The sequence below is a fragment of the Tachyglossus aculeatus genome, chromosome 22 (assembly GCF_015852505.1).
Source record: "Tachyglossus aculeatus isolate mTacAcu1 chromosome 22, mTacAcu1.pri, whole genome shotgun sequence".
Lineage (NCBI taxonomy): Eukaryota > Metazoa > Chordata > Mammalia > Monotremata > Tachyglossidae > Tachyglossus > Tachyglossus aculeatus.
This window is the reverse complement of record NC_052087.1, coordinates 29,689,585-29,717,401: the sequence shown is the minus strand read 5'-3', so window position 1 is coordinate 29,717,401 and position 27,817 is coordinate 29,689,585. Positions and strand designations below refer to the sequence as shown.

Genomic DNA, 27,817 nt, shown 5'->3' with positions numbered 1-27,817 from the left:
CACATTCACACGGCTGTACAGTTTCTATAAATTATGTGGAGCCGAAATATTTACATCCTTCGCCTGCCCCTCCGGGGCCCCCTCCCCGCCATCCCCCATCCGGACTCTCGGAGCTACGGGGGACTCCCGCTCCCGGAGAAATATTTACAATCAACTTTGCTTCCTCTCTCTCCGCTTCCAGGGCGGACAGGCCCCAACTTTCCTCGCTCCCCTCCCGGCCCGATCACGGCCCACAGGCCAGGCAGCCCTTCAGTGCTGATGAAGGCTGATGGCGGCAGCGAAGGGGAAGCAGCCCTGTTCGGGACTGGCCGCCTTCCCACCCACCCTCCCAGCCTCTCCTTGCTGCCCGCACCCTGCCCCTGGCCGGAGGGCATCGCCCCCGGCCTGCCCCGTTCCACCCTGACTCTCAGGCGCTCGGCTGCTTCGGCGGGTCGAAGGCCCGGACTGTCCACCGAAAGGGCTTAAAGTGCCAAGAACACGGAGGAGAAAATACACCACACAAATGTCACAAGAATACAAGACAGCATGAGAAGGGCCAGCCTACTCCCTCGGTTACCGGCAGCCACTAGGCCCACGGACGGGCAGGCGGACGGTAGTGTCCTTGGGGGGGGACCAGACTGGGCTTCTTCCAGAAGCGGGAGGAAGGGATGTCAGTGGCGTTTACTCAGTCCCGTGAGAGCTAGAGGCAAACACACGCACGCATACGCAGCTGGGAGCCCACGGTGAGTCACGGGGAAGGACTTGCAGAGAACACACAAATATCCGCTTCTCGGCGAGGGGAGCAACGTGCACGCCAGGAGCAGCCCGTGGCCCAGGGGCCGGGGGGCTGCCCGCTTAGCTGTCTTCCGTCAGCTGGAGACGGGCCGGGGGGGTTTGCTTCGGTTTTCCGCTTCCTTGCCGCGCACTGCAGCCACGTAAGAGAAGAGACACAACACGGAGTAGCAGATCTCGTGGGCCTGAAGGGGAAAGAGAGAAGCGGATAGGTCGCCCGGACACCGGCCAGGGGAGGGACCAGGGGTTGCGCAGGAGTGGGCCTACTGAGTAGAGAAGGAGAAGACTGAATCTGGGGGTTCAGACTCTCACCCGAACGGCAGAGGGGACGGAACCTCAAGGGAGTGGAGGATAAACTCCTTCCCCTCGGGAGCGGCCTCGGGGACAGAAGGGATGGGTGGGCGGCCCTCTCTCCCTGCCAGCCCCGGCCCCCGGGGCCGGGGGTTTCTCTCTCAGTTCGGTTGGGTCCTCGCACGACAATTAAATCCGCCTTCCAACTGGGCCATGCCTCCCTCTAGCACCAAGGCCTCCCTGCCCACGCCCGCCTTGAAGGCCCCGACGAGGAGCCCCGGGCAGGTTCCTGCCTGTGGGATGAGGGGACAGCCACTCACCATTGGTGTCTTGTACTTGTGGCTCACCACTTCTTTAGTTTCAGGAACTAAAACCGGACGAGTAAGAGACAAAACAGAGAGTTCAAAACCAAGAGGAACGGGACTACTTCAGCAGTAGAAGCGGCGGCGGCGGCGGCGGCACTGGGCACCGGGGGCCCCGCGACCCCTGGAGCCCCTCACGGCGGCTCCGACGGCCTGGGCCGCCATCTGGGGGCTCAGGCTCCTGCCCCGACCCTGTCTAGGGGAGAAGGGAGGCGGTGGGGAAGAAGTCAAGCCCAGGGCCAGACCCTCCTATGGGCCTCTGAGCCCCGCAGCTGGTCGGCGCACATTGGTCAGCAAATCAGGAGCTGGAGAAAAACCCGGGGAAGGAGTGGCTTTTCCGTCCGAGCAACGGTCACCTGTCACCTCCGTTCCCCCCGCCTTCCCCTCGCGACTCCCGACCCTTTGAATCTCCACCGGCCCCTCACCCACCCACCCAAACGCGGCACTCGGCTGAGAGAATTCAACAAAGTGGGGGAGCTACTGCTATAATCCAGGCCCTGAACCATCTCCGGGGGCTGATGCCTAATTCGGCACCGTCTTGAGGTCCCAAGATGCCCTGGCACAGTCCGCCCAAGATGGCCACGGCAGCCGCCGGGGTGGGCTGGAGGAGGACTCACACCCAATTAAACCCACCAGCCTTGGGACGATTTCTTTCCCCAGGGGTGGAAATGACCCTAGGCCTGCCTACGTGAGGGAGAGCATCAGGGAGCAGGTCGAACGGGAGAGACGGGACAGCACGGCACCCTGGGGAGGAGAGGAAGCAACGGGCAACACACACGCGCGCATATACACCAACACTCACACCCATACACACACAACCACCCACACGGGCACGGCCTGAAATCCAAGATCTGGAGTAGGCTCTGCCCCAGCCACGCAGGGGACTCTGCCGGGTTCAGCCGTATCACCACGGCCTCTTGGACCCGGGGAGGGCGATGCGTCTAACGGGTGCTCCCTAGTACCAGCTTGGGGGAGGTAGTAAGACGGGTGCCTTCATTACCTCCTCACCCAGGGGGAAAGCAGGGAGCATTCAGCACACACCCTGGGGGGGAAAAGACCACGAGGCTCCAGGGCCTTTCCGGAGGAAAGAGGAGAGGAGGGCAAGACACGCTTGGGGAGAAAAGGTACGTAACCAAAGAACCGGCGGGGGCCGGGGAGAAGGTCAGGGATGGGGGGAAACGGGACGACGAGGACGACGGGGAGAGAAAGGAAGAGAATCGGAGCCATGTGAGCAGCTGGTTCTGCCGCAGCGAGCTCCCCGCCCATCGCGGGGCCCGAGGCGGGAGGCCGGCGCGAACCGAGATCACTTTACCTGCTGGAGAACGAAGGTTTTCATAGCAGCGGTGAAGGGGCCACAAGAGAGTGAAGCAGACACAGCAGGAACTCAAAGCCCCAGGGTGACAGCCCCCAGGCACACCCGCTCCTGGCCTTAGGGGGAAAGCTTGCACCCCCGGGTGAAAACATCGGTCCTAACCCTTCCTTGAGATGCGCGGGCCTCAGCTCGGCTCTGCCCTCAGGACTTCAGGTCCCCGTTCCCTTGAGGACGTACCCAGTGTGCACCCTTGGGGACCCTCTGGGCCTCAGGCAGCCTGAAGGTGGGGTGAGGGTCTCAGTCTGGAGGGGAGGGCGAGGAGGGGTGTCAGCCTGTAGGCCGGAGGGACCACCCAGCAGGACACTCCCTGTGGTGGAAGGGACAGAGGCCCGCTCGAGGGGACTGAATCCCCACCTGCAACTTGACCTCTGCCAGGCAGGGGAGGGACGGGGGGTTTTCAGATGTGCCCCTCCTCAATGCCACCTCCGGACTCGCGCCAAGCCCTCTTCTGTCTTCCCCGGGCTCCTTCTCCTACGCTCCCCATCCTTCCCTGAAATCCGCTCCTCTCCTGCTTCCACCGTCTCTTTCCTCCTGGCCCTCGGCAGCCCCTCCCCGGGCGGGGCTCGGAGGTTTGAGTTGCTGCCATGTGAGTCCAGCCCCCCCGAGCAAAATAGTGTTAATTACCAAATTCCTCCAGGACAAAGACGCCTCGCACCGTATTGCACTTTTTAATGTGATTCAGCTCTATGAAAACCTGAAAGAGAGGGAGAGGGAGGGGACGGTGAGACCGAGACACTCCTCCGCCCCGATCCCACGAGACCCAGCCCGGCCTGCTTGCAGCCCCGCCCCCGGACGAGGAGCACACGTCTGAGGGGAGAACGAGGGGAAATCCAGTCACACACAACTCAAAAGCGCCAAGCAGCAAAGACAGCAGAGAGGGCATGTACCTTCCGCTCCTGGCCGGAGGAGAAAGCATGGGAGAGAAACGAAGGCGTTAGTGTTCGCACGCACCCCGACCCTGAGGTCCTCCGCTGGCCCGGGCTGCCTGCCCATCACCCCTGCCCAGGCCAGTACTAGCAGGAGGCTCCATTCCAGCGGCCCCCCCCTCCAGCCCCCTAAGTCTCTACCCCTCCATGCATCCTCTTCCTCCTCCGGCGCAGAGGGCTGGCACGGGAGCAAGGTTCCCCAGGAGCTGCCCCAGGGTGGGGGACGAGGGGGCTTGTGGGAAGCGCCCAATCTTCTCAGAGCAGGATTCCTAAAGTCACGAGAAGGAGCGACGCCGTAGTCCCCACGGGGTCAAATCAGTACCACTTTTGGCTTCAACTGGTGTGCCAAAAGATTCAACAGGACTGAACGAGGGCACCGGGCCTGAGGCAGGATGGACGAATTGGGCCTTGCTGCCTCCTCCTGCAGTTCCAGCTAGGAGAAATGCTCCAAAATGCTCCATGACTGACAAATCACTGGACGAGCCCTTGGGTGAGGATACTGAGGACAGAGCAGGGCATCTGTATGTTTTAACCAGGACTCTGCAGGCTGGAGACCATGTTGGCTATCAGGTTGAGACCGTGGGTTTCTCTCTTCCTCTCTCTGGGAAGGATCAGGACCCCAGTCGGGCCAGGGAAGATTCATGATAGCCACTTCCCGCTCCCCAGGGTGTTCCCGTAGACTGCAGGAGCCTCCGCCCGACCTCCCCCTTCCAGGCCTCAGATTGCAAAGGATTTCAGGGGGGACACGGCAGGATGGGCAGCCGTTTCCAGTGACACCAGTGCTAGAGGTGTCTCCCTGGAGAGAAGCAGAGCTGCCGGGGGCCCGATCCCTTCAATGGTCCCGGAATGGCCAGGGGCCAGGAAGGTGGCTGGGCAGGGGGGGCTCAGAATCTCAGTGAAAGCCATCAGATCAGCAGGGCAAGGCACGGCGGGGGGGAAACGGGGTCCGGTGGACACAAGGAAGGCCGTGACGGTGCCCGGGACAACCCACCGGTCTCCGAAGGGAGTCTGCTTAAGGAGTTCCCAGGGGGAGGAGCGTCAAGACCAAAAGCAAAACAAATCAGAGCCTCCTCATCCCATTGGGGCGGCCCCCGAGGAGGCGGGATTGCAGGCCGGGCAGGCCGGCATAGTCTGGTGACTCCCCAGGCATGGAGAGGGGTGCAGGACCTGTGATGTCCAAGAGGGTCAACCCGGGCGGGGACCATCCGGGGAAGAACTCGCAGGAGAAGAACAGGCAAAAGAAGCCAACGCACTCCAGCGAGGAGAGACGGCAGATGCACGGGCACACATACGCTCACTCGCTCACAGAGACGCACGCAAGTGCTAGGTTACAACCTGGATTCACAAAACCAACGCACGATATCAAGCCAGAGAAATCCCCACTATAAAAGCAAGCCAAAGAGACGGCGAGGAAGGGCCAAGGGGAAGCTCTCACTCACACTGCACCCCAAGAGCGGACCACGGCATCCTGCCCCCTCGCCCCCCACGCCCACCAGGCTGCCGCTCCCACGGGGTGCGGGGCCCAGGTCCTCGCTCGCCCAGGCGTCCGTGCTCTCCCCCTGCGGCCCCGCTCGGGGCTCTCGGGCCGCTCCGACACCTCTGAGGGCCCTCGCTCCTCCCTACCTGGACAGTGAGGCCCTAGAGCGGTTCCAGATGGGAAAGAGGAGACCTGGAGAGCCTGGCATCGCCAAGCCTACCCACCTGGTTGTGCATGAACTTGAGGTTAATCCCCTCCAGGGTGACCTGCAGCAGGCCCCCCTCGCCCGTCCTCATGTCCTGGACTGGGAACTCGCCGCCCAGCTCGGGGCCTGGAGTGGGGAAGGAAGTAGTCGGTAACCCGCGGTGGGGACAGGGGATCCCCCCAGCCCGCAGCCCACCGGTTCCCGGGAGGAAAGGCTCGGGACTCGGTCCCCCGGCCGGGTCCGGGACCCTCCGGGGAAAGGGACGATCTCCGGCCGAGGCGCGGCGGTCCTTACCGGGCTTGACGCTCTGCTGCCGCGCGGCAGCCCGCTCCATACTGTCCTTCACGCAGTAGTACAGCTCTCGACACTGCAAGCGATAAGGGGAGGCGGCTGTCCCGGCGTGAAAAACCTCCAGCCCAGAGGACCCTCCCCCAGCCCCGGTTGTTGCCCGCGAGCCGGGGCACGTCCCCGGTTCCCAATCGGTCACTTTCCCGTTCGCAGCTGAAGCCTGCGAGTACCTTCTTAGTGTAGAACTTGTTGAGCTGGGTCTCTGGCCCGTTCCTACGCCACAGGCAGAGCACCTTGGTCTTGGGGCAGTAGGTCATGTTGATGAGCTTCTCGTACCACCACCGCTCATACACCGTCCCGATGCTGCTGCGGAGGACCACGCAGTCATCGCACACCTGTGGGGCGCACAGAGCAGCTGCTTTCGGTCCTCGTCGCCCGGGACCTCCGCCCAGCCCGCAGCGGGGAGAGGCCTGCGGGAACTGAATTTCTCTCTCAGTCTGGGTCCCCTTCCGCTAAGAGAAGCGGATCCCGAGCAGGTGCGGAGACGATCGCGGTTCAAGAACGTCAGGTAGAAAGGACTGGATGACAGGGAAGCAGTGGGGCCGCCGGGAAGGGGCCAGGGGTTTGGGAATTGACTCTCGCTTCCCCTCTGCCGCGCTCGCCTGCCGTGTGACCTCAGGCAAGGCACTTTCATCTCTACGGGCCTCAGTTTCCTCGTCTATAAAGTGGGGGTGATTTTGCCTGCCTCCCTCTACCCAACCGGAATGTTCTGAGGTGAAAATTTTTACTTTTAGACTGTGAGCCCACTGTTGGGTAGGGACTGTCTCTATATGTTGCCAACTTGTACTTCCCAAGTGCTTAGTCCAGTGCTCTGCACACAGTAAGCGCTCAATAAATACGATTGATGATGATGATGATGAAGAAAATGATGTAAGGAACGTAAAAGTGTTTTGCCAAAGTGAAGTGGAGGCTACAGGTCAGTTTGTTCTCTCTCTCTCGCCCGTCCTCCTCGCCCAGCCTTCTCCTCCTTCTTTTCCTACTCCCATCCCTCCACGGGAATCACGTCCCCAGGAGCTGGGCAGTCTAGGCTCCACCGTGTTTTAATCCCGACTCCACTTCCTGTTCCGAATGAAGCTGGGTAAGCCTCAAGGCCTCAGTTTCCTCAACAGTAAGACGGTGATCCTTAAGCAGTCAGCTCGTTGTGGGCAGGGAATGCGTCTGCTCTATTATACTCTCCCAAGCACTCAGTACAGTGCTCTGCACACAGTAAGAGCTCAATAAATACAACTGCCTGACTAATCAATGGTATTTATTGAGCACTTACTCTGTGCAGAGCAATGTACAGCACTTTTTAAATGGCATTTGGGGTGTTTAACAAATACCATCATTATTATTAGTAGGTGACTGGGGTAGATGATGATGGCACATTTGTTAAGTGCTTACTATGTGCAGAGCACTGTTCTAAGCACTGGGGAGGATACAAGGTGATCAGGTTGTCCCATGGGGGGGCTCACAGTCTCAATCCCCATTTTACAGATGAGGGAACTGAGGCCCAGAGAAGTGAAGTGACTTGCCCAAAGTCACACAGCTGACAAGCGGCGGAGCCGGGATTTGAACCCATGACCTCTGACTCCAAAGCCCGGGCTCTTTTCACTGAGCCACGCTGCTTCTCTAGATACAAATAATCAGTTTGGACGTAGTCCGTGGTCCACATGACGGCTTAAAGTCTTAATCCCCATTTTACAGATGAGACAACTGAGGCGAAGTGAAGTGACTTGCCCACGGTGACAGAGCAGACAAGTGGCCGGCCTGGGATTCGAACTCAGGTCTCCCAGGCCCTCGCTCTATCCTTTAAACCTCTCAGCTTGGGAAAGTACAATACAAGAGAATTGGTCGACGAGTTCCCTATCCACCAGGAGCTTACAGTCTACAGGGGAAGACAATCAATCAATCAATCAATCAATCAATCAATCGTATTTATTGAGCGCTTACTGTGTGCAGAGCACTGTACTAAGCGCTTGGGAAGTACAAGTTGGCAACATATAGAGATGGTCCCTACCCAACAACGGGCTCACAGTCTAGAAAGACAGACACTCAAATAAATTATGGATACGGACATAAGAGCTACAGGGCTGAGGATGGAGTGACTCCATCCCTCATCTAATCACCTCACATTTAATGGGGGAAGCAGCATAGCCTAGTCCTACAAGTGCCAACTTGTACTTCCCAAGCGCTTAGTCCAGTGCTCTGCACACAGTAAGCGCTCAATAAATACGATTGATTGATTGATTGATAGTCCTGGGAATCAGAGGACCTGGGTTCTAATCCCAGCTCTGCCACCCGCCTACTGTGCGGTCTTGGGCAAATCGCTTCTCGGTGCCTCAGTTTCCTCAACTGTAAAATAAGAGCTCAATATATAATAATAATAATAATGGCATTTATTATCCCTTCTCCCTCCTACTTAGACAATGAGCCCCATGTAGGACAGGGATCGTGTCCGACCTAATTAACTTTTATCAACTCCAGTGTTTAGAAAAGTGCTGGATACACAGCAAGCACGTAACACTATTAAAAAACCCCAAAACATTACCAACTTTTTATTTTTAAGCCCACATTTTTTAAAAAAAATGTGTTTGGCCTTTGAAGTTGAACGCAGCCGATTTCAGGATGCCACATCTTAAGATTCATTCATTCAAATCGTATTTATTGAGCGCTGCCGGTGTGCACGAGAAGCAGCGTGGCTCAGTGGAAAGAGTCTGAAAGGGGCCAGTTTGCACATCTGTCTGCTGCACATGCCTGTACATAGGGTTACTGTATGTTCCCAAAACTTTTATTTAAATACTGAGGGTTCTTTTAAAATGAAATTTTAGTGAAGTGCTTTATAAAAGTCTCGGGGAAAATCGTGTTTCTTTTATCTGTATAATATACCGAATATATGATCCTTTGGCAGCCTGGGATATGATCCTGATGTTCTGTGTGAAGGGGAACCATTGGGTTTTGCTTTGATTTCTGCATTTCTCTCCTGGCTTTGGAGTCAGAGTTCAGGGGTTCAAATCCCGGCTCCGCCAACTGTCAGCTGTGTGACTTTGGGCAAGTCACTTAACTTCTCTGTGCCTCTGCTACCTCATCTGTAAAATGGGGATGAAGACTGTGAGCCCCCTGTGGGGCAACCTGATCCCCTTGTAACCTCCCTAGCGCTTAGAACAGTGCTTTGCACATAGTAAGCGCTTAATAAATGCCATTATTATTATTATTATTAATATATAGAGACGGTCCCTCCCCAACGACGGTCTAGAAGGGGGAGACAGACCACAAAACATGCGAACGGGTGTCAAGTCATCAGAATAAATAGAATTAAAGCTAGATGCACATCATTAACACCACAGTACCTGAAACCCAACCAAGAATTAATTACACAATTAGTGCCAATTTCTGGAAAGCTCAGGGCATTTTAAAGACATTATCTCTACAGAGTGATTGCAGAGCACTTGACCACCATAAAGAGCGATAGTAAGAGCCGAAGGCAGGCTCATAATCAGCTTGGTCTCGGTGGCGAGGGGACAGGACTGGTACCCAGGAGTACCGAGTTCAAGTCCCAGTTCCACCATTGGCCTGCTGTGTGACCTTGGATATGTCATTTAACCTTTCTGTTCCTCACGGGCCTCATCGGTAAAATGGGGATAAAATACGAGTTTTCCCTCCCTCCTTCTCAGACTGAAAGCCTTACGTGGGACTGTGTCTGATCGTCCTCCCCAAGTCGCTGCACAGTGCTTGGCGCGTAGTACAGGCTCAATATTCATCCTGATTGGGGGATTTTTGATTATTAATAGTAATAATCAAAATCAGACAAAACCTTCTCGGAATTGGTTCACAATTCAAGGGGGTTTAGCGTCCTAGAGGCTAGATAGATTTACCGAAGAAGGTGGAAGGATTAGACGGGCCGAGCCGCCACCTTAAGAATTAGGAACGCCTCAGTGCTGGATCAATAATAATAATAATACTAATAATAATGATGGTATTTGTTCAGCGCTTAGTATGTGCAAAGCAAAGAACAGGGCCTTGCACGTAGTAAGTGCTTAATAAATGCCATTACTAGTATAATAATAATACTAATAATAATGATGGTATTTGTTAAGCGCTTAGTATGTGCAAAGCAAAGAACAGTGCTTTGCACATAGTAAGCGCTTAATAAATGCCATTATTAGTATAACAATAATACTAATAATAATGATGGTATTTGTTAAGCGCTTAGTATGTGCAAAGCAAAGAACAGTGCCTTGCACATAGTAAGCGCTTAACAAATGCCATTATTAGGATAATAATAATACTAATAATAATGATGGTATTTGTTAAGCGCTTAGTATGTGCAAAGCAAAGAACAGTGCCTTGCATGTAGTAAGCGCTTAATGCCATTATTAGTATAATAATAATACTAATAATAATGATGATATTTGTTCAGCACTTAGTATGTGCAAAGCACAGTGCTTTGCACATAGTAAGCGCTTAATAAATGCCATTATTAGTATAACAATAATACTAATAATAATGATGGTATTTGTTAAGCGCTTAGTATGTGCAAAGCAAAGAACAGTGCCTTGCACATAGTAAGCGCTTAATAAATGCCATTATTAGGATAATAATAATACTAATAATAATGATGGTATTTGTTAAGCGCTTAGTATGTGCAAAGCAAAGAACAGTGCCTTGCACGTAGTAAGCACTTAATAAATGCCATTATTAGGATAATAATAATACTAATAATAATGATGGTATTTGTTAAGGGCTTAGTATGTGCAAAGCAAAGAACAGTGCCTTGCACATAGTAAGCACTTAATAAATGCCATTATTAGTATAATAATACTACTAATAATAATGATGGCATTTGTTCAGCGCTTAGTATGTGCAAAGCAAAAAACAGTGCTTTGCACATAGTAAGCCCTTAATAAATGCCATTATTAGGATAATAATAATACTAATAATAATGATGGTATTTGTTAAGCGCTTAGTATGTGCAAAGCAAAGAACAGTGCCTTGCACATAGTAAGCACTTAATAAATGCCATTATTAGTATAATAATAATACTAATAATAATGATGGTATTTGTTCAGCGCTTAGTATGTGCAAAGCAAAGAACAGTGCTTTGCACATAGTAAGTGCTTAATAAATGCCATTATTAGTATAATAATAATACTAATAATAATGATGGCATTTGTTCAGCGCTTAGTATGTGCAAAGCAAAAAACAGTGCTTTGCACATTGTAAGCGCTTAATAAATGCCATTATTAGGATAATAATAATACTAATAATAATGATGGCATTTGTTAAGCGCTTAGTATGTGCAAAGCAAAGAACAGTGCTTTGCACATAGTAAGCGCTTAATAAATGCCATTATTATTATTATTCTAAGCGCTGGGGAGGTTACAAGGTGATCAGGTTGTCCCACGGGGGGCTCACAGTTTTAATCCCCATTTTACGTATGAGATAACTGAGGCCCAGAGAAGTTAAGTGACTTGCCCAAAGTCATACAGCTGACAGTTGGCGGAGCTGGGATTTGAACCCATGACCCCTGACTCCAAAGCCCGTGCCCTTTCCACTGAGACACACGGCTTCTCCAATCTTGGCCGCGTGACCTCGGCCGAGCCCCGTCTCTGTTCCTTCCTTCCATTTTCCCTCTGGGACTCGGAAAATGTCATACAATTCTGCCTCCCACGACAGCCTGCGGGAGCAGCCTGGCTGAGTGGAAAAAATCACAGCCCCGGGAATCGGAAGACCTGTGTGCCAACCCCACCGGCCTGCTGTGAGACCTTGGGCAAGTCACATAATAATAACAGTAATAACGACAACGGTATTTGTTCAGTGCTTACTATGTGTCAAGCGCTGTTCTAAGCGCTGACGTGAATTTAGCAGAGGAAGATTTCGATCCTTCAACCTCTGGGATTTGGGCCCAGCGCGCTTCCTCTGTGCCACTCTGTGTCTCAGTTTCCTCAGCTGTAAAACGGGGATTCAAGCCCCGTTCTCTCACCTCTTCCGCCTGCGAGTCCCACGGCGGACTGGGACTATGACCTGATAATCTTGTTTCTACCAGTACCAGTGCAAAGAACAGTGCTTTGCACATAGTAACTGCTTAATAAATGCCATTATTAGTATAATAATAATACTAATAATAACGATGGCATTTGTTCAGCGCTTAGTATGTGCAAAGCAAAGAACAGTGCCTTGCACATAGTAAGCGCTTAATAAATGCCATTATTTATATGCCAAATATTTGGCATATTATTTGGCAATAAATGCCAAATTCTACCCCAGCACCTGGTAAAGTGCTTGGCGCCGAGTAAGTGCTTAATAAGTACCATCAAAATCAAAATCGGACAAAACCTTCTCGGAATTGGTTTACAATTCAAGGGGGTTTAACGTCCTAGAGGCTAGGTAGATTTACCGAAGAAGGTGGAAGGATTAGACGGGCCAAGCCGCTACCTTAAGAATTAGGAACGCCTCAGTGCTGGATCAATAATAATAATAATAATAATAATAATAATAATGATGGTATTTGTTCAGCGCTTAGTATGTGCAAAGCAAAGAACAGTGCCTTGCACGTAGTAAGCGCTTAATAAATGCCGTTATTAGTATAACAATAATACTAATAATAATGATGGTATTTGTTAAGCGCTTAGGATGTGCAAAGCAAAGAACAGTGCTTTGCACATAGTAACTGCTTAATAAATGCCATTATTAGTATAATAATAATAATACTAATAATAATGATGGCATTTGTTCAGCGCTTAGTATGTGCAAAGCAAAGAACAGTGCCTTGCACATAGTAAGCACTTAATAAATGCCATTATTTATATGCCAAATATTTGGCATATTATTTGGCAATAAATGCCAAATTCTACCCCAGCATCTGGTGAAGTGCTTGGCGCCGAGTAAGTGCTTAATAAGTACCATCAAAATCAAAATCGGACAAAACCTTCTCGGAATTGGTTTACAATTCAAGGGGGTTTAACGTCCTAGAGGCTAGGTAGATTTACCGAAGAAGGTGGAAGGATTAGACGGGCCGAGCCGCTACCTTAAGAATTAGGAACGCCTCAGTGCTGGATCAATAATAATAATAATAATAATAATAATAATGATGGTATTTGTTCAGCGCTTAGTATGTGCAAAGCAAAGAACAGTGCTTTGCACATAGTAACTGCTTAATAAATGCCATTATTAGTATAATAATAATACTAATAATAATGATGCCATTTGTTCAGTGCTTAGTATGTGCAAAGCAAAGAACAGTGCCTTGCACGTAGTAAGCGCTTAATAAATGCCATTATTAGTATAACAATAATACTAATAATAATGATGGTATTTGTTAAGCGCTTAGTATGTGCAAAGCAAAGAACAGTGCTTTGCACATAGTAACTGCTTAATAAATGCCATTATTAGTATAATAATAATACTAATAATAATGATGGCATTTGTTCAGCGCTTAGTATGTGCAAAGCAAAGAACAGTGCCTTGCACATAGTAAGCACTTAATAAATGCCATTATTTATATGCCAAATATTTGGCAATATTCTTTGGCAATAAATGCCAAATTCTACCCCAGCACCTGGTAAAGTGCTTGGCGCCGAGTAAGTGCTTAATAAGTACCATCATTACCATCAATGGCATGGATAGAGGTGCGAGTAAGTGCTTAATAAATAGTATCATTACCATCAATGGCACGGATAGAGGTGCTCCTCGAATCTCGAATGTGAGTCAAGGAAGCAACGACTTATTTATCGACTAACCCTGTGTACAGGGAGGGGCCTGGGGGCACAGACAGGGTAGCTCAGAGGAAAAAGGGCCTCGAGCTAGTCAGGCGGATAGTTGGGCTTCCGATTCTGTTCCGAGAAGGGGGTCAAGAACAGCGACCGGACGTTTTCCAGCCGGTTTTCCTCCCGGGATCCGGGAAAACGGCAACAGCAGGGTGGACCTTCTCCGGAGTCCGTTTAGGGGAGGATGTCCCCACCGCTTCAGTGGGGCGGGAGCTGCCGGAAGACGTGCTGGGATGGTGGGGCAGCATCCGGCGGAGACGGCGGGACAGCGGTTTTGCTCCGATACCGGGTTTCCTCGTCACATTCCCGATTTTGGCCTGGGCCTGCCGCTTACCTCCATGAAGAAGATGTCTCCACTTGTGTCTGTTCCCGCGTGAACGACGAACGTTTGCTTCTTGATGTGCCGGCTGCCGCTGGGCCGGATGGCCAGCTCCCGCCCGTTCTGTGGAGAGAGAAGTGTTTTAGGGACCTATGGCCACTGCCTTTAATTCCAAGAACGGAGCTCTCGGGTTTGGACTCTGTATCCGAGACCCACATACGGCCGTTTCTCATCTTGATTTCTCAGCCCTCCACCCTCTAAACCATCAATTGATGGTATTTGTTGTTAATAATAATAACAATAATAGTGATGATGGCGTGTTAAGCGCTTACTATGTGCCAAGCACTGTTCTAAGCGCCGAGATGGATACAAGGTAATCAGGTTGTCCCACATGGGGCTCACAGTCTTCACCCCCATTTTACAGATGAGGTCACTGAGGCCCAGAGAAGTTAAATAATAATAATAATAGTGATAGCATTTATTAAGCACTTACTATGTGCAAAGCACTGTTCTAAGCGCTGGGGAGGTTAGAAGGTTGTCCCCCGGGGGGCTCACAGTCTTAATCCCCATTTTACAGATGAGGTAACTGAGGCACCGAGAAGTGAAGTGACTTGCCCAAAGTCACCCAGCTGACAAGTGGCGGAGCAGGGATTTGAACCCATGACCTCTGACTCCCAAGCCCGGGCTCTTTCCACTGAGCCACTCTGCTACTGAGTGCTTACTGTGAGCAGAGCCCTTTACCAAGCAGATCTCCCATCCTCCTGTCTCTCCCTGCCTCATTCTATATTTCACGCTGCTGCCTGGATTATCTTTGTACAGAAACGCTCTGGGCATGTCACTCCCCTCCTCAAAAATCTCCAGTGGCTACCAATCAATCTGCGCATCAGGCAGAAACTCCTCCCCCTGGGCTTCAAGACTGTCCATCACCTGTCCCCCTCCTACCTCACCTCCCTTCTGTCCTTCTCCAGCCCAGCTCGCACCCTCCGCTCCTCTGCCGCTCACCTCCTCACTGAGCATGGTTCTCGCCTTTCCCACCATCGACCCCCGGCCCACATCATCCCCCTGGCCTGGAATGCCCTCCCTCCGCACAGCCGCCAAACTAGCTCTCTTCCTTCCTTCAAAGCCCTACTGAGAGCTCACCTCCTCCAGGAGACCTTCCCAGACTGAGCCCCCCTTATCCTCTGCTCCTCCTCCCCTCCCCATTGCCCCCGATCCTACCCCATCCCCTCCCCACAGCACTTGTGTATACCTGCACATGTTTATGACTCTATTGATTGTATTAATGGTGTATCTATAGCTATAATTCTAGTTATTCTGATAATAATACTAATAATAATGATGGTATTTGTTAAGCGCTTACTATGTGCGAAGCACTGTTCTAAGCGCTGGGGGGGGATACAAGGTGATCAGGTTGTCCCACGGGGGGCTCACAGTTTTCATCCCCATTTTACAGATGAGGCAACTGAGGCACAGAGAAGTTAAGTGACTTGCCCAAAGTCACACAGCCGAAAATTGGCGGAGCCGGGATTTGAACCCCGACCTCTGACTCCAAAGCCCGGACTCTTTCCACTGAGCCACGCTGCTTCTCAATGGTAGAGAAGCATTCTGTACTTGGATGGTATTGACACCGGTCCTACGTGTTTTATTTTGTTGTCTGTCTCCCCCTTCTAGACTGTGAGCCCACTGTTGGGTAGGGACCGTCTCTATATGTTGCCGATTTGCACTACCCAAGCGCCTTAGTACAGTGCCCTGCACACAGTAAGCGCTCAGTACATACGGTTGAATGAATGAATGAGAGTACATTATAACAGAGTTGGAATAACAGATCCACAAGGATCTTAGAGTCTAGAGGAGGAGCTTATTATTATTACTATTATTACTACTAACAATAATAGTAGTTATTACTAAAAATACTACAACTAATAATAATAATCATAGTATTTTCTAAGTGCTTAGTATGTGCCAAGCACTGTTCCAAGTGCTGGAGTAGAAAAAAGTTCATCAGGCTGGACACGGCACCTTGTCCCGCCTGGGGCTCAGAGCCTAAGCAGGAGGGAGAACAGATGTTGAATCCTCATTTTGCAGTTGAGGAAACTGAGGCCCAGAGACGTTAAGTGACTTGCATAAGGTCACACAGGAGGCAGGCGGCAGAGCCAGGATTACAACCCCAGTTTCCTGACTCTTTCCACTACACCACAACGCTTCTCTTGTGGTGCAGCCCATCTTATAAACAATTTCCCAAGAGGAAGTCGGACCCAGTGACCGGTTGTCGCCTGGCCTTCGGCAACCAAGCCCTAGAGCTCAGGGTTTCTACCCTAGCCTCTGAACCAGAACGGCCACCACAGGAGCCGCTCGACTCCCCATGGGAAGATCATCATCATCATCAATTGTATTTATTGAGCGCTTACTGTGTGCAGAGCACTGTACTAAGCACTTGGGAAGTACAAGTTGGCAACATATAGAGACAGTCCCTACCCAACAGTGGGCTCACAGAGATCAGCTGCAGGAGAGGCACGTTCAACTCCCCTTATCACTGGGAATGTCGGAAAGGCACGCCAAGAGGGTGGGGGACGATTCAAGGCTACTCACCAGGTTGGCCAGCTGGTCGAGCACCTCGTTAATTTGCTGGCTGTGGACCAGCCCGATGTGTGACTTCCCCATAAGGCGCCGCACTTTCTTCCGGATGTCATTCTTGTTAACCTAGGGAGCCAGGGAGGAGGCTCAACTCCAAAGACTCACGTGGAGTGAGGAGAGTGGAAAGGTGAGCTTCCTCCTTTTGGGAAGAAAGGAGGGACCGTGTGCTCCCTGATCCTCAGAAGAGTGGCGGGGATAAAACTAACGCTGAAAAGGGCCATTCTACTGGGTTGGGAGATGGGAAGGAAGAGGACGCTGGAAAAATACCTTCAACTGAAATAGGCCGTTCCCACGGTCACCGCTTGAGCAGAGTCAAGACTGACCGAGAGGCTGTGTCGCCTTCACCCATCTACCGCCTGTTTTGAAAATACCCCGGGTACTCCCCTCCCCTTGGGCCTGCAGGTGCTGGGAACAGACTTCTCTTTCTAACCCTCCCTGGGGGGGAGAGGGGCAATACCTTCATCAGAAGCATGAAAGAGATAAGGTTGTGCAGAAGCGTGGCTAGCAGGCGATCTTCATCATCTTCCAGGCGTTTCCGGTCATGCTCCCCCAGGGACAGGTACCTACTCGCGGGAAAAGAGACGGGTCGTCGGAACTCAGGGAGGGGACGCCCAAAAATCGGGGGAGGGAGCAGGCCCGTACCTGTCAATCATTTCCTGCGGTCCCTGGTCCATGCCCATCCCTTCCCTCTCCAGCATCACAGCATCCAGGAAGGCATCTTCCCAGAACTGCAACTGGTCCCACAGAGTGGAGCGCTCTTTACCTGTTCGGAGGAGAGGTGGCTGACGGGGATCAGGTGCGAAACACACGCGTGCGCGCCCATACGTACGCACACACACACACCCAGCCGCAGCAAGAAGCAGGCTCCCCCAGCTCAGGGGCCAGCCCACGGGCCAGGACCGAAACAGAAAACAAAACCAAGAGGTCCTCCGACCCAAATCAACAACGACGCCCTCGCGATCCACCCTGGCTGGAAAGAAATGCGGCCAGCCCCTCCCAGAAAGGCGGAAAGGGCTCGACACACAGGGAAGGTTTTTACTCATAGAGAAGGTCTCCATTGCCGCGTCCTCTAACTGGTCCCACATGGATCCTTTGTCCCTTCCTGCCGATTTGCGAGCAGGAAGGGCCAGGGCAGCAAGGAAGGAAAGGAGGGAAGAGAAGAGGAAGAAAGAGGCTGCGGATTAACAGCCATGCCCAGAAAGAAAGACTACTCTTCCTTCCCCAGCAAGCTGACTGATTTCAAACGGGCCAACGCGGACCACCACCAGCTGGAGATATTACGTGAAATCCAGACAGTCACCGGCTCAGTGCATCATCTTTTCCAGATTTTCCCAACTTAGCCCCGGAGAGTTGAGGGGCCCCCTCCCCTCACCGCACCCTCCCACCCCAGATACCATCTAAGGCTGGATATTTTCCAGTTGGGGGCCACGGTTCCTCACCCAGGAGCCCCTCATAGAGGTAGACACGTTGGCTCACATCCTCGGGGGCTCGTCCGGGGCTGCTCACTGGCTTCTCCTTCGCACTTGGCTTCAGGTTGTGAGCTTTGCCCTGCAGATGGGAGAGAGGGTCAGTCATTCAGAGGGACAGAGGTCTGGGGGAAAGAAGGCTTAGAAACAGCCACCGAGGGACCATCAGGCTAAACTCCTCTACAATTCTACTCCAACCCTTCTGTTATATTTGACGAAGAAAAACCAACACTTCTTCCTCCTGCTATGATACTTTCACACTCCTTACTGTTTCTATTATATGGCTAGAGTATGGTCTGTTAAAAAGCTCAAGGGGATCTTTAGCAGTTCTTAAAATATTCTGGTGGCTTAGTAGAAAGCAGGTATAATCATCCTCCTTGCAAAGATGAGGCAACCGAGGCACAGAAAAGGAAAGCAAGTGACTTGCCTAAGGTCTTTCAGAAAGAATGAAAAAAAATCCCTGAAAGCAAAACTGCCGTCTCCTGACTCCCTCCTTTTTATTCATGGGATCGTGCGCATTCAAAACAATACATAACCAGTTGAGACTCTTCCTATTCGAGGTTTCTGGGATAACTTAGACCTGACAAAAGGGCCTTCATTTACCCGCCACAGGAATCATCATCAACAATTGTATTTATTGAGCGCTTACTGTGTGCACAGCACTGTACTAAGCGCTTGGGAAGTACAGGAATGTAAATATTTTTGCCATAAGTATTCATTGATTCATTCAATCGTATTTATTGAGCGCTTACTGTGTGCAGAGCACTGGACTAAGCGCTTGACTGGACTAAGCATGCTTTAGACTGTGAGCCCACTGTTGGGTAGGGACTGTCTCTATGTGTTGCCAATCTGTACTTCCCAAGCGCTTAGTACAGTGCTCTGCACATAGTAAGTGCTCAATAAATACGATTGATTGATTGATTGATTGGGAAGTACAAGTTGGCAACATATAGAGACGGTCCCTACCCAACAGTGGGCTCACAGTCTAGAAGCTGGAGTACTTATATAAACGTCCATCTCCCCCTCTAAACCGGGATCTCCTTGTGGGCAGGGATCGTCTACCAGTTCCGTTCATTCATTCGATCGTATTTATTTGAGCGCTTACCATGTGCACAGCACTGTACTAAGCTCTTGGAAAGTACAAGTTGGCAACATAGAGAGACGGTCCCTACCCAACAACGGGCTCACGGTTCTGTTGTGCTGTACTCTCCCAGCTGCTTAGTACAGTGCTTTGCTCACAGAAACCACTCAGTTGGTTGGTTGATTGATTCCCATGTATACTTTGATTTCACCCGTTCTAGTAGGAGAATATTTTGGGGGGAAGTCCATGTATCCTTTGATTTTTTTTTTCCCCCATTCTAGTAGGGAGAAATTTTCTGAGGGAGGGAATGAAAGAAGGGCTTAGAAGACTTAGTTCAAGGTCCCAAGGTTTTGAAACTTGGCTCCCTACCCCCACTGAATCTGCATCTTTGGAAGGTCCCATTGGAATTTCTCCGGAATCCGTAGATGGGCTCTTAGTTCCGCAAAAGCAACGCGGCCTTCTGCGTCTCTTTTCCCTAACCACGCTTCTCCTGCCATTACATTCAGCGCTCATTCCCTGAGCCCGTCTGACCACTCCATTTCCCCCTCTTAATCCTGTTTTCCAGACTCTGGCCTTCTGGCCAGCCTCTGATCCAGGCATTTTCCGCAGTCCCCAAAGAGCCTTCAATCCTTGGATTTTAAGCTGCCTGAGTGAGCCAGCTGTTGGGTAGGGACCGTCTCTATATGTTGCCAACTTGTACTTCCCAAGCGCTCAGTACAGTGCTCTGCGCACAGTAAGCGCTCGATAAATACGATTGAATGAATGAACGAATGGAGTAGATGGCCAGGAACCCCATTTGGAGGCTTGGGCCGGCAGGCCGCTGGGTTTTGGAAGACCGCTACAAGATAATCTCTTACACAATGGCTCAGTGGAAACACCACTGGCCTGGAATCCAGACTGTGAGCCCACTGTTGGGTAGGGACCGTCTCTATATGTTGCCAACTTGTACTTCCCAAGCGCTTAGTCCAGTGCTCTGCACACAGTAAGCGCTCAATAAACACAATTGATTGATTGATTGGAGTCAGAGGACCTGGCTTCTGATGCCCATTCCGCTAAACGCTTCTGTGTGACCTTTAACTTCTCCGTGCCTCAGTTCTCCTGTTCCCCCTCCTACTTCGTGGCTCAGTGGAAAGAGCACGGGCTTGGGAGCCAGAGGTCACGGGTTCAAATCCCGGCTCCGCCACATGTCTGCTGTGTGATCTTGGACAAGTCACTTAACTTCTCTGGGCCTCAGTTACCTCATCTGTAAAATGGGGATTAAGACTGTGAGCCCCACGTGGGACAACCTGATCACCCTGTATCCTCCCCAGCGCTTAGAACAGTGCTTTGCATGTAGTAAGCGCTTAACAAATGCCAATTATTATTATTATTATTATTATTATTATTATTATTATTATTATTACTTAGACTGTGAGCACAATGCGGGGCAGGGACCGTGTCCAACCTCACTTTCTTGTATCCATCCCCTGTACTTGGAACAGTGTTTGACCCACAGTAAGTATTTAAATACCATAAAAATGGTTTTTACACTGGAAGGCCGGAAGAATACAAATGTTTGGTTCAAGCCAGTCTACTCCAGATTCGGGAGAGGGTGAGCTCCACGCTTGGGCGCTGTCTTTCCGGCTCCCAGTCAGTCGATATTTACTGAATGCCCTCGAGTCCAGAGCTATGTACTTGGTGTCGCTTGCCCAAAGTCACACAGCTGACAGTCGGCAGAGCCGGAATTTGAATCCGTGACCCCTGACTCCAAAGCCCGTGCTCTTTCCACTGAGAGCTCACCTCCTCCAGGAGGCCTTCCCAGAATGAGCCCCCTCCTTCCTCTCCCCCTCCTCCCCCTCCCCACACCACCTGTATATATGTATATATGTTTGTACGTATTTATTACTCTATTTTATTTGTACATATCTATTCTACTTATTTTATTTTGTTAATATGTTTTGTTTTGTTGTCTGTCTCCCCCTTCTAGACTGTGAGCCCGCTGTTGGGTAGGGACCGTCTCTACATGTTGCCAACTTGTACTTCCCAAGCGCTTAGTACAGTGCTCTGCACACAGTAAGTGCTCAGTAAATACGATTGAATGAATGAAGGAATGCTTCTTACCCACAGGCCCGACACCTGTCTATATGTTTTGTTTTGTTGTCTGTCTCCCTCTTCTAGACTGTGAGCCTGTTGTTGGGGAGGGCCAGTCTCTATATGTTGCCAACTTGTAATAATAATAATAATAATAATGGCATTTATTAAGCGCTTACTATGTGCAAAGCACTGTTCTAAGCGCTGGGGAGGTTACAAGGTGATCAAGTTGTCCCATGGGGGGCTCACAGTCTTAATCCCCATTTTCCAGATGAGGTAACTGAGGCACAGAGAAGTGAAGTGACTTACCCAAAGTCACACAGCTGACAATTGGCAGAGCTGGGATTTGAACCCATGACCTCTGACTCCAAAACCCGGGCTCTTTCGACTGAGCCACGCTGCTTGTACTTCCCAAGCACTCAGTACAGTGATCTGCACCTCACTTCTAGACTATGAGCCCACTTTTGGGTAGGGACCGTCTCTATATGTTGCCAACTTGTACTTCCCAAGCACTTAGTACAGTGCTCTGCACACAGTAAGCGCTCAATATGATTGATTGCATACAGTGAGCGCTCAATAAATACAACTGAATGAATGAATACTCTATGTTCTGTGATCAAAACAATCTGCAATCAATCAATTCAATCAATCGTATTTATTGAGCGCTTACTGTGTGCAGAGCACTGTACTAAGTGCTTGGGAAGTACAAGTAGGCAACACATAGAGACAGTCCCTACCCAACAGCGGGCTCACAGTCTAGAAGGGGGAGACAGAGAATAAAACCAAACATACTGACAAAATAAAATAAATAGAATAGATATGTATAAGATAAATAAATAGAGTAATAAATCTGTACAAACATATATACATATATGCAGGTGCTGTGGGGAAGGGAAGGAGGTAAGATGGGGGGGATGGAGAGAGGGAGAGAGTTCTGCAGAGAACCTAGTGGGTAACCTTTGTGTTCCGGTATCCCCGTCGGCTCAACGGTCTGCTGTGTGACCTTTGGTAAGTCACGTCCCTTCCTCTGTGCCTCAGTTCCCTCCTCCGTAAAATGGGGATTAAGACTGTGAGCCCCCTGTGACACAGACTGGATCCAACCTGATGAGCAGGGTTTAGCAAAGTGGCTGGCACATAGTAAGCGCTTAATAAATACCCTAAAAAAATAAAACAGTCATCGAAGGAGAGCATCCTTTCTAATCCAACTGATCATGAGGCACATCTACCGCACACTTAACTCTGAATGTTCAGTCCTTCTCTAGCCCAGCCCGCACCCTCCGCTCCTCAGCCGCTAATCTCCTCACCGGGCCTCGTTCTCGCCTGTCCCGCCATCGACCCCCAGCCCACGTCATCCCCCGGGCCTGGAATGCCCTCCCTCTGCCCATCCGCCAAGCTCGCTCTCTTCCTCCCTTCAAGGCCCTGCTGAGAGCTCACCTCCTCCAGGAGGCCTTCCCACACTGAGCCCCTTCCTTCCTCTCCCCCCTCCATCCCCCCCCATCTTACCTCCTTCCCTTCCCCACAGCACCTGTATACATGTATATATGTTTGTACATATTTATTACTCGATTTATTTATTTATTTTGCTTGCACATATCTATTCTATTTATTTTATTTTGTTAGTATGTTTGGTTTTGTTCTCTTGTCTCCCCCTTTTAGACTGTGAGCCCACTGTTGGGCAGGGACTGTCTCTCTATGTTGCCAATCTGGACTTCCCAAGCGCTTAGTCCAGTGCTCTGCACATAGTAAGTGCTCAATAAATACGATTGATGATGATGATGATGATAAAGAGAACTGGAAAGGCCTCACGGCTGGGCTGTGAAGGAGAAAACTCAGAAAGCTGCACCAAACCCTCATACCTTCCTAGGCTTTAGTTTCCACATCTGTCGAACGACCGTTAAGAAACAGTATCTCACGTGGGTGAGGTGATGAATAACGGATCCCGGGAACTGTTCCGAAACGCCGCAGGGCAGCTTCCTATCGGGACCGAAGAGCTCGAAAGGAACTCTCTGCTCCCAATTCAACGAATACACTGTTGCAAATGTCCGGCCCCGGCGCCGGTGTTAATTCACAGTTATCATCCCAACTGCTCTGTGACCCCAAGGCCACCCCTCCCGAAAGCCTTAATCAAACCTGGGAATGGGAGATCCTGTCGAGCAGTGACTCATCTTGGGTTGTCGGGTCCCAGATAACGGAGTCAAAGAGGCTTTATTTGACTCAGGCTCAAGGTCGGGGGAGGAGAGAGCAACAAAAAACGCCGCCTTCCAGTCGGGAGAAGCATTTATTAAGCTTACTACGTGCAAAGCACTGTTCTAAGCGTTGGGGAGGCTACAGGGTGATCAGGTTGTCCCACGTGGGGCTCACAGTCTTAATCCCCATTTTACAGACAAGGGAACTGAGGCCCAGAGAAGTGAAGTGACTTGCCCAAAGTCACACAGCTGACAAGTGGCGGAGCCAGGATTTGAACCCATGACCCCAGACTCCAAAGCCCGGGCTCCTTCCAGCGTGGCTTAGTGGATAGAGCACGGGCCGGAGAGTCAGAAGGGCCTGGGTTCTAATCCAGGCTCTGCCACGTGATTGCTGTGTGACCTCGAACAAGGCACATAACTCCTCTGGGCCTCAGTTACCTCGCCTGTAAAATGGGGACTAAGAATGTGAGCCCCATTTGGGACAGGGACTGTGTCCAACCTGATTAACTCGCATCTATCCCAGCGCTTACAATAATAACATTAATGATGGCGTTTATTAAGCGCTTCCTATGTGCCAAGCACTGTTCTAAGCGCTGGGGAGGTTACAAGGTGATCAGGTTGCCCCGCGGGGGGGATCACAGTCTTCATCCCCATTTTACAGGTGAGGGAGCTGAGGCCCAGAGAAGTGAAGCGACTTGCCCAAAGTCACACAGCTGACAAGTGGCGGAGCCGGGATCTGAACCCGTGGCCTCTGACTCCGAAACCCGGGCTCTTTCCACTGAGCCACGCTGCTCCTGGCACACAGGGAGCGGTTAACAAGTACCATAATTACTATTAATTATTAATTCTCAATTATCCTGAAGTGGACCGACCAGGCCCCTGGTTTTACCTCCTCTTCCTACCTGCCTCCTAACTTTTCACTCTCTATTATTATTTCTCTATTTATTATTATTATTATTAGCACCTTGCGGTTTCCTGCTTCACACCCGGTGGCCCCTCCGCCCCCGGCATCCCTACCCACCCAAGGAAACGAGAGCACCCCGTCTTCCCTTTGCAAAGCTTACAAAGATGGCACCCGAGGCCGAGTTGGTCTCAATCTCGCTGTCGGACACGGTGCCCCGCCAGCCCGCCAAATAGGCGCTGCCCTCGCCTCCGGGGCCATCGCCTGCATTGCTGCTCAGGTCGCTGTCCGCGCCCAGGGTCTCTCCAGAGCTATTACTCACCTGGCAGAGGAAACGGGTAGTGAGGGGTCCTTCCCGAGGCTAGAGTCGGCGCCCCAAAAAAACTCGCAGCCTGGGCCCCGAAACTGCCAGGCAGCCAGAGCTCCGGGCCACCACCCACAGGGAGGAAAGCTCATATCGCTTCCAATCAATCAATCGTATTTATTGAGCGCTTACCGTGTGCAGAGCACTGTACTAAGCGCTTGGGAAGTACAAGTTGGCTTCCCTCAGGGCCGTGGGATTCGGGACACTGAGAGCCGAAGATGGGGGTTCCACCGTCTGCCCCCCTAAGCCCAGACCCACGTCATCGAGCTGTCCCTGCAGCGGGAAGGCCCCTGCCCTTCCTCCGGCAGGCACGGTGCCCACCCGATCGTGCCGTCCTCTCTCAAGCGCTCAGTACAGTCCTCCGCACGCAACGGTGAGCCCACCGTTGGGTAGGGACCGTCCCGATATGCTGCCAACTTGGACTTCCCAAGCGCTCTGCACGCAATAAGCGCTCAATAAATACGGTTGAGTGGAGGAAAGAATGAAGAAGTGCCCAACCCGCTCCACGGCTGAACCGACTGTCCCCTCCCTGACGCTCCACCCCAAGACGCCGGCGTGGTGCTCCCCTACCACGGTGCTAACTTCCGAATCCTGGCTCGTGCTTCGGATCATAACCGCCGGCCCCACGCTGACGACCGAGTCCACGTCGCTCCTCTGCAATAAGACAAGGGGGACAGAGGAAGGGACTCACTGGGGGTAGCCGGCGGAGGGACACCCGACTCTTCATTCCCTCCTCCCCTCGCCCACGACATAAATACGGTTGATGATTGATGATGACGGGCCAGAAGGGAGTTGAGGGCGGCGACGGCCCCGTCCGCCCTCCCTGGCGACCACAGCCTCACCCCAAAGTCGCCTCAGGGACCCGAGAAGCTTCCAACCGGCTCTGTCACCAACCTGGGAGCCGGACGTCAGACTCACACCACTGTCGGCACTGATCTGGGACTTCTTCTCCTCCGTTTCGCCGAGGCCGAAGGCAGGTTTGATTCCCTCGGGCCCTGAGCAGAGCGGGAGGGCGGTCAGTTACCCCGGCTCAAGGGAGGGGGAGCCGGCTGTCACAGGGAGAGGGACGGCGACACGATCCCAGACCTGTTCAGCGTGTCCCGGGCATTTTTCCAGTACCTGCCCCCCTCGGAACATCCCTTTAGAAGGTGGCCTTACGGGCCCCGAAAGCCTGGTGAGGGGCATCAGACTGGGCCCGACGGGCCGGCCCCCGCCTTGGGCAAACCTCGGCCAACCGGCCGATGACAAAGCCCCAGATTACGCTCTCTGAACTAGGCCCCACTGCGCTCCTGGACCAGGCCCTGCTCCTGACTGAGGTAAGCTGACGGCTCAAAGTCGGCCACGGGCTCTGAGACAACAGTCTCTGGAGAAGAGCTGCCCCTGAAGAGAAGCACCAGGCACTGTCAGCCCCCGACCGAACCTCCAGAGCAAAGGCAGAGCCCCTTCCTCGTGCCCACCCGCCTTCCCTCCCCCGCCCACAATGGGATGGCAGAAGGACAGAATGACAGAAAGCAAGAAAGCGCGTCTAGGCGGGGCACCAGAGACCCTCTGACCACCCCCATCTCTGCCAACTAAGTCCACAAACCCTCCAAAAACTACGGGAGAGTTCTTCCACCAAGGGGCATGGGAGCAGGCCAAGTTCTCCTCCTAGGATCCCTCGGGATGCAGAGCCAGGATCTGCCAGCCCCCCATTACAGAAGCGTGGCTCCATGGGCCGCCACAGCCTCCACCTCCTAACCCTCGGTCCTAACGTCCTCAAGAGCGAAATGTGGGCTGGGGCTGACCCGGGGAGCGGCCCCAGCCGGACCCGGGGGCGTTGACGGGTTTGGGGGACTGGGAAGTAGCAGGGGACATTGGTTCCTTACTCGGTTTTTCCAAAGCTTTTTGTTTTTTCACTTCCTGGTGCTTGTTCCACCATTCTACCCCCGATGCATTGCAAGCAGGAGAGAAAGACAGAGAGTCAGAGGCTGGTCAGACAGGCGAAATGGAAACCCACCCCTCCGGCCGCCGCGGCCCCGCCACCAGTCCCAGTCCGGCATGCGCAATCGAGAGGTCCAACGCCTCCCCCGCCCCATCCCGAGGGCGTCCTGCTTCATCCCAGCCCGAGGAGAGCAGTCAGCCCCCGGCCTCCAAAGAGAGGAGGAGAAGAAAGGCGGGTGGTTTTAGGTGGAAAAAAAGACAGCCGGCTAGGGTCAGAAACCAAAGCCCCAAGTCCTCACTAGCCCGGGCACGTGGATGCTCGACTCGCTGCTGGCTCGAAGGTGGAGGCCAGATACTCTCTTCTTACTGTCGGCCACCACCCTTCACGACGGGGCCCTTCTCACCCGAGGAACGTCTGAGACCTGTCCACTCAGCTCTGCCCTTTTCTATTTTAGCGGTCGTCAGAGGGTTTGGGATAGTTCGAGCACTGGGACAAACGGAGTTTCAGCCTCATCGTTTCAGCCAGGTCCACTGGCTTCCCCTAAACCACCTCATCAGGGGCTAAAGGAGCTTAGCTCATCGGGCCTGTACCTCAGACTCCACAGCTAAAATCCTATCTTGATTTCTCCTACTGCTGCACATTGTTTCTCCTGCCGCCTCTCATCCGACAAATGCCAGGAAACTAATGGTTATAAGTGGCCGATAACATCGGAAGGGCCCGGGTCAGAGCCCGAGAGAGATGGTCAATACGGTCACGGTCCGGGGATGGTTAGCGAACCTGGTGGCACGGGGGTTGGGGGAGCGGAAGACACTCAGCCTACAATCCAAGGATTGAAGGCTCTTTGGGGGATGTGGAAAATGCCCAGCGCTCTGAGTTGAGCCTGGATCAGAGGCTGGCGAGAAGACCAGAGTCTGGAAAAACGGGATTAAGAGGGGGAAACGGAGTGGTCAGACGGGCTCGGGGAATGAGCGCTGAATGTAATGGCAGGAGAAGCGCGGTTAGGGAAAAGAGACGCAGAAGGCCACGTTGCTTTTGCGGAACTAAGAGCCCATCTACGGATTCTGGAGAAATTCCAATGGGACCTTCCAAAGATGCAGATTCAGTGGGGGTAGGGAGCCAAGTTTCAAAACCGTGAGACCTTGAGCTAAGTCTTCTAAGCCCTTCTTTCATCCTCTCCCTCAGAAAATTTCTCCCTACCAGAATGGGGTGAAAAAAAAAAATCAAAAGGTACGTGGCCTTCCCCCAGAAATTTTCCCCTACTAGAAAGAGGGAAATCAAAGGGTACATGGGAATCAATCAACCAACGGTATTTACTGAGTGCTTTCGGTGAGCAAAGCACTGTACTAAGCAGCCGGGAGAGTACAACACAACAGAACCG

General features: G+C 52.0%; 1 protein-coding gene across 39 annotated transcripts in view; it reads right to left on the bottom strand.

Annotated features, from left to right (window-relative positions):
- Positions 1-334: 334 nt before the first annotated feature.
- The window catches only part of MADD (MAP kinase activating death domain), a 66,923-nt gene continuing 39,440 nt past the window's right edge, over positions 335-27,817 (bottom strand). For 2 of the 39 annotated variants that reach the window (XM_038764164.1, XM_038764168.1), the window contains 17 exons: positions 26,384-26,437; positions 25,413-25,513; positions 25,089-25,172; positions 24,318-24,476; positions 17,890-17,998; positions 17,490-17,552; positions 17,093-17,213; positions 16,908-17,013; positions 16,406-16,516; positions 13,832-13,939; positions 5,923-6,087; positions 5,699-5,771; positions 5,424-5,530; positions 3,684-3,692; positions 3,421-3,490; positions 1,383-1,429; positions 335-904 (listed from right to left, as the gene is read on the bottom strand). In XM_038764164.1, the coding sequence (XP_038620092.1) occupies positions 728-904; positions 1,383-1,429; positions 3,421-3,490; positions 3,684-3,692; positions 5,424-5,530; positions 5,699-5,771; positions 5,923-6,087; positions 13,832-13,939; positions 16,406-16,516; positions 16,908-17,013; positions 17,093-17,213; positions 17,490-17,552; positions 17,890-17,998; positions 24,318-24,476; positions 25,089-25,172; positions 25,413-25,513; positions 26,384-26,437 (1,664 nt within the window). In that variant the 3' untranslated portion in view covers positions 335-727. Of the gene's footprint in view, positions 957-1,382; positions 1,430-3,420; positions 3,491-3,683; positions 3,693-5,423; positions 5,531-5,698; positions 5,772-5,922; positions 6,088-13,831; positions 13,940-16,405; positions 16,517-16,907; positions 17,014-17,092; positions 17,214-17,489; positions 17,553-17,889; positions 17,999-24,317; positions 24,477-25,088; positions 25,173-25,412; positions 25,514-26,383; positions 26,438-27,817 lie in introns of all 39 variants that reach the window. The other 37 variants (XM_038764172.1, XM_038764179.1, XM_038764174.1 and 34 more) reach the window with 23 other exon arrangements.